We start from the raw sequence: 9,038 nt of genomic DNA, 5'->3' as shown, positions 1-9,038 counted from the left end.
CTTTGCAGTACCCAAGAGTAAGGAAAAAACCTTTCCTACATTCTTGGGTACTTCAGCGGCTGTGTTAATTCACACCTTTTGAAAACCTATAACAGAAGTGTTTTCACCTCTTTTTGCCCTTTCTGTGATTTGTTTACCGAAAAAAAACAATTAAGTTTTTCTTTGTAACTTCTAACTATCATCTATTGCTAGTGGTTATTGGTTCTGTTTTATCTCCCACTTAAGAAGCAGGCAATACTTGGGGGAAGTGGGTGGGGAGACAAATTTATTTGAAAATTAGTTTTATGAACGGCAAGCCCGTTGAACGATTAGATCCTTATCTGCTGATAAGCCATCAGGAAAGTTACGAAAACAAGTTACTTTTAATATACTCTGCCGCTTGAAGTTTTCTTATAAAATAAAAATAATCTCATTTGAATCTGTTGTAGTTATAATAAAGACCTATAAATGCCTGAACTGGTGGCAATAAATTGACCAGCTGACAATTGTTGATCCTTCGTCCACTTAAACTTCCAGACCAGATCTTGTTTTCCCATTAACCTCACGCGTATCACCTACTGCACATTTTAGTTGCTGAAAATTAACCAAGGTACTTAAAAGAGAAACATTTAAGAGATTGTTAAATCCACACGCTCTCTAATGTCCCACTAGTCACTGGATGCCGGGCCGTTACATTTGACAAATGCCTCACCCTCAGCTTTTCTGTTCCTCAGCGTTTCACGCTACCGAACAAATAAGATCATTTGTGCGTTAAGGTAGAGCGAAATAAGTTGCTCAGACTTGTATCTGAGATGACATTTTCCTCTCTTCAATTTCCTCCACCGAATATTAATTATATTAAACCAAACTTCGAGAGCCTTTCACCATTCACAATAATTATCATTTTACAAAATCTCACAAAACAATGCCTGTATTTACTTTATTAAACCCTGCCTGATTTAAAATATATTTAAAGGGCAATTGATTGTAAGGTTCGAAGTCCACATGAGTACAAATTAGCAATGAATCTGTTGAATGACCTTAAATGATCTGACCCCAGCATTTACATTCACTTCTATTTAGTTTGCTTGTAATTCTCATTGAATTCAAAGCAAACCATGGTATACTAACCGGCACAGTGATCAGTACCCATCATGTCGGTTACGAGTGAGAACAGGATCATCTTCTGACAATTTTAGTTGCGCGAATTAAATGTTTTAGAGACGTTTTCCACTTCCCAGCATGCAACGAGCTTAGCTTTTAGGTTCCTGCTATTAATTTACTTGAATTCTGTGAAACACTGTGAAGTTTCTTCGCCTAACTGCACATGTTAAAGCCGTTGCTTTCGTTAATTATTCCTAAAGTAAAAATATGGAAGTCTCAGCATGATTTTGATTTATCGGGACATATTGGAACTGATGACAGAAAATGTCAACAACAGCCAGTCAAATTTAGTCCCCATGCAACGCTCTGTTAATTTCGACTATGTCGTACCTGGTAACTGCTTAAGGTCATAAGCTTGAAATATAACTCCCTTGTAATCGGTTCGCCTTGCCCACTCGGGATGCAGATTATTATTACCAAAATCCTTTTAAAATGAACTATAATCGAGATTGTCCCAATTGGTGAGGAAGTTGAATTATCGCTCACGATCTTTGGACTCTTGTCCTAACTGTTTTCAGTGTTCCTTAGATTAACTGGAATCAAACGACTCCGTTTCGGACTGGTTTCCAACGACTTACTACATTCATTTAAAAAATAGTTTTAAAAAATCAGGATAGTTTGAATCCATTTCCTCACACCTAACCTTACCAAAATTATGACTTCATTTCCCTATTAGAACTATATTTGTTTTGGGAAACAAACGTAAAAGTCAGTAATCCTAGAGTTTGTTGCTATAGGAAGGCTTTTTTTAGATTGTGAGTTTATCAAGATATTTAGCTGCGTATCTGCCAAAAAATCTATTATTTTTGTAATAGAATACCAAGTCGAAATCATTCACGAAAGTTACGCAACTTATAAAATAGAGCCTTAATGAATAAACTTCTTTGTTCCATGTATGTACTTGTTTACGTCTGGTCCGTCCTGTACCGTAACACAATATGGCGCCAAAGTCATTATTTTAAACGTGTTGTATTTGGTTTTCTTCATGCTGTTAGTTATTTGGGGAGAGTCTGAATTTTGGTCGCATTAATAATAAAAACGATCCTTAAATGATACGGTTGCATTTATGAATCATCAGGCTGCAATGTGAACTATATTAGTTTCCCTTCGCTAAAGATCTCATTGCGCAAGAGTACGATATTGCTGCACACACAACGCCGACTTTTTGTAAAGTGTGATATCTAATTAATAAGCAGAATTTGTAGATCCATCTCTCCTGGCATTTATCGCCAGGCTAACATGGTATATACTATATATTAATTAGATGCGATCATAACGCTCCAGACTCTTCACAAAAGAAGTGAAAAAGGGTCCATAATTCATGATTGCCCGTCGTTTGCATTATACGTTGCTATCACGGGGTAGCTTAAGATAAATAGACTAAAGAAGGCCAGTTTCAATTGGACTGGTAATAACTTGAATTGCCATTAAACCCATGCTCCTGTCGTTAAAGTGAGACATTCTATTCATTTTTACTAGTACTGTATGGGGCTGATGTGCTTCTGTTTTATCCTCTTCGGACCTCAGTGAAATGTCAAACCTTTGAAGTATATCATTGTTTGCTTCTCCATACTAGGAACAAAACGTTTGTACATTAGAGATATGAATGAATACGAATGAATATAGATATATTCATATAAAATATACACTGTTTGAAATCTGAAATCATACAAATAAAATCACAGATGCACTGATAATTTAGGGAGAATATACACAGATTGATTTGCTTTCTGCATTTCGCAGGCAAAGATTTCATCCACTTCCTCCAGTTCCCAGGCAGTTTACCATGTATATTTTCTATTCTAGGCGCTTGATACTATAGTCCTTTTTTTATATTCAACTTTTTATCCAGTGTTAGTGTCCTCACGCCGGTTGCATGGAAAATCAACTATTTAAAATAAATACGCAAAGGATGCAGATATTTACAACGCATGTGTGTATTATATTTAGCTGATTTCACGAAACTAAAATAATGAGGTGCGATGTTGAAATTAGAAGATCCATAATTTATGCTACCGGTTTATATCAGTTACAAGCAAAGTTAAGTTATATTTAACTTCCTAAAGTAAACAAGAGTCGATTCCACATAATTAAACCGGTTGCATCTTTGGATAAGAGGTATTGCATAATTGTTAATGTTAGGATAATTCTGTGACAAGACATTAGCAAATGTATTCGGAAGACTACTTTTTCCTTTCGATACTTTACATTATTGAAGATAATTTTATCAGAGAATATGTCCTTGTGATACATTTTCCGGGTTCAGCGCATTGAAACTAGCAAGGAATACGACAATAATATTTTTTGCAAAGAAAGGACGCTCTCTATAGGTGTTGAAAATTACAGCAAAAATTACGCTGCACTTTTTTGGTGAAAGACAGGCTGCAGAACACGTGGGCAAAGCCGCAGAAATTGTATTTCCGTGAGGCTTTGATTCCCGTCGGATTTTAGGTTGGAGAATGAACAAGAATGGGCTGCTGTTTTTTACAGCCCAGTCTTGAAATTGCTGCCTTTAAATTGGAGAGAACAAACGCACTGGCACCCGGACACAAGAGAAAAAAAATATTCTCCACGTTCCAGTTCGTCATCTGCAGTTGCAAAGTAAGTGGCGCCTTTCGTGTTATTTGTGACTTAGTGTGTGTTTAATCCAAAAAAAATGTACATTCAACAGCAATGCCCGGATCCAAAATATGAAATATCTAAAGAATTTTAAATTCACTGTTTACAATAACAGTTAGAGAGGTTTCTGGTCGATTGCATTGTGAATCAAGTTCTTAGTTGAACTTGACATTTTGAGACATTCATTCCCCCACCTCTCCATCTGCCGCAGGAAGGCGCTCCAGAGGCGGAAGACAGTCGGCTGAACACTTTTAACCCAACCATCTTCCCCCCACCCCACAACCACCCACTCCGCTTAATTTTTTGAAAAAAAGAGAATGAAAATAGTTTCATTTTATCTTGGCTGTTGTTTCCAGAGTTTCGTCGAATGCTTGCAACGTCCCAACTCCATAACACATTAAAAATACTCAACACTTCTCACCAAAACAAACGCGTCAATGAAAGTTGTCTCGTTTCATTCACCGCGCCTTAGTATCTTTCATCACGCCCAGAGAATAATTTATAAAATTTCACAGTTAACAAAATTTGACCGTCCCTCACAACGTAATTATCCGAGCATCAGTTAAGTCCCTTGCATTGAAAAGGCTCCCCTTTCCGAAATTAATAATCTAAAACAGTTGATGTGACGCTCGAGTGTATTTTGCCTCACCTTTAGTTCTTTGTTTTTTAAAGGAAAAATAATCTCAAAAAGCTGTAAACCTTGTAGTAGAATCAAACATTTGATATTTATTTAATTTAACATTTTTTTCTGTAAAACAACAGCAGGAAAATTCTTTGGACTTCAGCAGGTTGGTTTAAATTTCACGTTAGTCTGTTCACCGAGCGCCTGCAGCATCCAGTCGACGCCTGGTAGAAAATGCGACCAACAAACAATATCCACGGCAAAAAAAAGTAGCTTCTGAAATCCCAGAAACAATATCTCATCATATATTGAAATATTTCAGTTCTTTTTACAACACCTTACCTGAATTATATACACAGAATATTGCGGAATAATATCTCATACAATTTCATTTCTTTTAAAAACTATGCTGGTATCTTTTTTTCTCTCTTTCTCAATACACTGGCCCTTTATTTTGATTTATATTATTGCATTGTATTTTTTCGCACTTTTGTTAAATCTTTGCTATTCACTCTCGTCCTTGTCTTCTTTCCCCGTACTGGAATGGTTATACAGTCCTTGCGCCATTAAATGGAGTGCCAGTGTGTTCTTTGATCCGCTAGCTTTCTTGATTTTGGCTCGCTTATTCTGAAACCAGATTTTGATTTGGGATTCGTTGAGACTGAGTTCGTGAGCCAAGCTCTGTCGGCGTTGCTCGGTTAGGTAGCGGTTAGTCTGAAACTCGGCTTTCAGTCTCTGCAATTGCTCGGCAGTGAACGCTGTCCTGGGTCGCTTGTCCTCTTTATTGGGAGTCTTTTTCTTTGGTTTGCGGGACCTGGGACCTAAAGTGAAAATGAAATGCAGTGTTACAAAAAACGCAGTGGGGTTTTAGTTTAAATGGCAAAATCAAACAAAACCCAATCTGTCGATTAAAAAATACTGTTGTAGGAAAGACACGGGCACGGACATAGGTGCCATTTTATTCTCCCTCGTGACAGTTTTGTTTCTTGGAACAATAAACCAAAACTTAAAACTATAAACGGTTTCTCAGCTCTCGAGCAATGATTAATCATTGACAATTTCTGCCTATTCTATTAGTAATTTTAACATGTAAATATTTCTACCAAACAACGCACAAATGTACATTTCAGGAAGTACATTATAGGATGGTTTACATCAGCGAGTTTGGTTGTGGCTTGAAAATTTGCAGTAGAATTGCAAAAAAATGAAATTTTTGTATGTGTTCAGTACGATATAATTCACAGCAAGTGCATAGAGGCGCGATCCATAACTTACTTAAATACAGACTGGGTGATAACAATTGTCTGCATCTTTACAATTAGCCTCCGAAGTTGGAATTGCTCGTGTATCTCCCTCCCTCTCTATTTCTAGATTACACAGCTTTCCAAACTTCTAAATATCCCGCAACACTGCAATTAGGGCAATGTTTCCGCTGATTTATTGACCCTCCATTTGATAGACTTCCGATTATAGCAGGGAGCATAAGGGACTGCAATATATCGAGTCCGAAACTGAACACAATGGGGCATATTTGCCTCCACACGCAACTCCTAAAGTTACGAGAAAAGGACAAAATATTTGCCGAGAGTTGCACACTCACACCCTCACTATGTGACGTTCAATGGTGGTGGTTAGACTGAGAACATGTGAGGTTTCGTGCGGTAATGGACTCGTCCTTTATAAAATAATTGCAGTCATTTTGCAGCAACTGTCGTATGTGGCGACGTGCAATGCAAAGTTTGTGAGCCACATTTGATAAACCAGGATAAAAACATGATAAATTATTACTTGTCCAAAAAGTGTCATGAAAATAGAAAGGTGAAAAAAAACTTTTAAAAACTCTGAATTAATAAGCAGTCTTTTAGTCGCGCCAGCACAACAACAAACTTTAAATATATAATAAAATAAAGGTTATGCAATAATAGCAGAAGAACCACTCTTTCTCTCTGACCCTGGGGCCTGAAAGTTGTCAGTATATTTTTAAAAAATACTGGAAGTAAAATACAAACAAACGCCTGATGCACAATCAGTATCTGTAGGTCGCAAATACACAACTTTATCTCCCAAGTATTCTTGCGAAGAAAAATACGTTTTTAAAAATATGACTTGAGGGGGAAGGGGGAGGAGGTCGACACCTATTTATTGGTAAATTGTAAGCGTTATCTGAAGCAGTAAATCTTTGATCAGCGTTCGAAGAAAGTGCGACGGTCCAGAGGGCAGGGGGACTGTGAGCGTGGCTGCAATTCGACCAGCGGGTATAAGGCCAGTTAAATTTTTAATGCACTCCCCCCCCCCCCCACCGCTCAGCTCCTCATAAAGTGTGATACCTAACATTCTACTGGACACAACTGCACACAATTGCTTGATTAAAATAAAATATGGATCGAAAAATCAAAAAGCAAACATAGTTTCCACCAGACCAAACTAACTCTATAATCGTCTATATTTCAAAGCCTCTCTCTAGTTATTACGTTTTATTTTTCAAAAAGGCTTGTGATAATCTAAGTTTGGGATGGATTAAACATGTTATTTGATGTTGTTCCTCCCCAGAATCAACTCCCCCAAATAAAACGTGCAATGATGTTTATATATTCTCAGAAAATCCGGTGAATTATTGGTCGTGTCTTTCGAGGGCTGAAGTTGCAATTTCTGCGTTACGAAATTTCAAAATCTGATTTCCACACAATATGTTGAGGGTTATTTTACTGCGTGTGTTGTAGTACTCTTTGCCAATTCCTCTCTCGTGTATTCCCTCCTCGTAAACCGCAAGTCTGAAGCCGATCGAATATAGAGAGGCCTACTTCGCTGACAAAAATATGCTAAATACTAGTCAACAAAGAGGCTTACAAGAGCGATGGAGTGCATCGTGAGCGTTTTAGTAATAATAATCAGACATATTTCTCCTTAAAAAATCCACCTTGTTTTTAGACATGAAACTCGAAATTATCGTCCATTTTATTCTAACAATGGATGGGGCTTTCTTTCAAACAATAGCTCTTGAGATAATTTACCCTATAGGCGCGCTATTGAAAAATGTTAGCACCAAAACGCGCCCCAGGAAACAGAAGAGACTCGTTCATCGTGTCAATGCTTTCAGACAGTTCCCGTGCCTGCAATCCCTCCCAACTTGGAAATGTGACCTTTAGATTTACCGGGAAACAGTGAAGCCGATACTGAGTTCGACTCGATTCAAAGTATGTTAAGTAGAGAGTTGAGTGCGTTCCGCATCCACTCCCCTTCCTGAAAAAAAATCTAGAGTTTCGATTCGGCTAAACATAAAGATTTTATATTTTAAAGACTGATGTCTGTTATGTGGATCCCACGTGTGTGAAGATCAGTCTTTTGTTATTACAGAAAACAACACACGTTCCGAGAACCATCCAGGAAACATTTCAAGGCCATCGCTGTGTTATTATCTATTTTGGGAAACTTTTGATTTACTGGAATATAGAACATTCCTGTGAAATATGTCACAAGGAAAGCTATCCTAAGTCAGTCTATATTTAGTTTATGTTTTCACGTTTGCAAAATTAAATTAACTGATGATTCTGTTATTTTAAGCCCTTTATTATCTGCCTTCCAAAGTCTAACACAAGCCCTTTTCCAATATAAACCTGACATGGAGAGTGGTTTTATTTCTGTGTTCCCTCACCTGAAGAAGGCCTGTCCGAGTATCTGGTGCAGTAAACCCACGCAGGCCAAAGCATGGGTTGGGAAACTGCGTTGCTGCTGCTGTGGGAGCTGTCGGAATCCGAGCTCTGGGACTGCTCGGCGCTCTCGCCGTTCCTCAGCGCTCCTTCTCCCGCCACATCTCGTTTCTTGGCCGGGCCAGAGGGGCTGGGTGGAGCTCCTCCTCCTCCTCCTCCGCCGACACCACCGCCGCCTCCTCCTCCCACCCCGGGCGGACTGCCTCCGCTCTGGCCGGACACCACAGCCGACGGGCTGACGTTCTCTCTCCCAGGGACGTGGTTCTGGTCGCGGTGGCCGTCTTTCCTCTTGCCGAAGTCCGGCCGTAAGATGTTGTCGATGAAAAAGTTGGTGATCCGGTGAGGGAGCTGGTTGCCCGGCGCCTGGAGAAGCGGCATGATGGCTCGGTTAGACTCGTTGCTCGACTCCTGATTGTCCACTGGATGATTATTTTGATCATTTTCTTCCATAATGTGTGAACGCTTCGGAACTGTAGTCCCCGTCCCCTTTCCCCACTCTCTTTATCCTTCACCCACTCAGTGTGCAACGATATCCAACTTGGTTTGAGGAGAGAGAGAGAGAGAGAGAGAACCCAGATCTTGCCTTTTAGTTCTCCCCAAACGTTTCTCCTTTAATATCTTGCCAGCATCAATCTCTCCGCCTTTACCGTCTCCCTCCTCCCCCGTCTGATTCCCTTTTGCCCGTTTGGTTTAGGTGCGGATAATCATACTTTGCCTTGTCTCAGTTCCACACTCAGGTATCCATGGTTCACATTTAATCAGCAGCCTTCACTTTTCAAGGCTCTTGTCTCTCTCCTCCTCCCCCTCCCTACCCCAACCTGCCGCTCACCCTCTACTTGGGCAGCAGCATGGGGGAGACAGTCTCTCTCTCTCTCTCTCTCTCTCTCTTTCTCGTCATTCACACACACATATGCACACAAACACACTGACACACACATACACACATA

General features: G+C 39.4%; 1 protein-coding gene across 1 annotated transcript; it reads right to left on the bottom strand.

Annotated features, from left to right (window-relative positions):
- Window positions 1-4,468: 4,468 nt before the first annotated feature.
- Window positions 4,469-9,001, bottom strand: LOC127570633 (homeobox protein engrailed-2b-like). Its single transcript, XM_052016375.1, has 2 exons — window positions 8,037-9,001; window positions 4,469-5,205 (listed from the first exon to the last, which is right to left on the bottom strand). The coding sequence occupies exons 1-2, from the start codon at window positions 8,539-8,541 to the stop codon at window positions 4,889-4,891; spliced, it is 822 nt and encodes a 273-aa protein (XP_051872335.1). The 5' UTR covers window positions 8,542-9,001; the 3' UTR covers window positions 4,469-4,888.
- Window positions 9,002-9,038: the final 37 nt, after the last annotated feature.

Source organism: Pristis pectinata, chromosome 5, assembly GCF_009764475.1.
Source record: "Pristis pectinata isolate sPriPec2 chromosome 5, sPriPec2.1.pri, whole genome shotgun sequence".
In the NCBI taxonomy this organism is placed as follows: Eukaryota; Metazoa; Chordata; class Chondrichthyes; order Rhinopristiformes; family Pristidae; genus Pristis; species Pristis pectinata.
The sequence above is the reverse complement of the archived record's forward strand: the minus strand, read 5'-3'. Positions and strand labels throughout refer to the sequence as shown.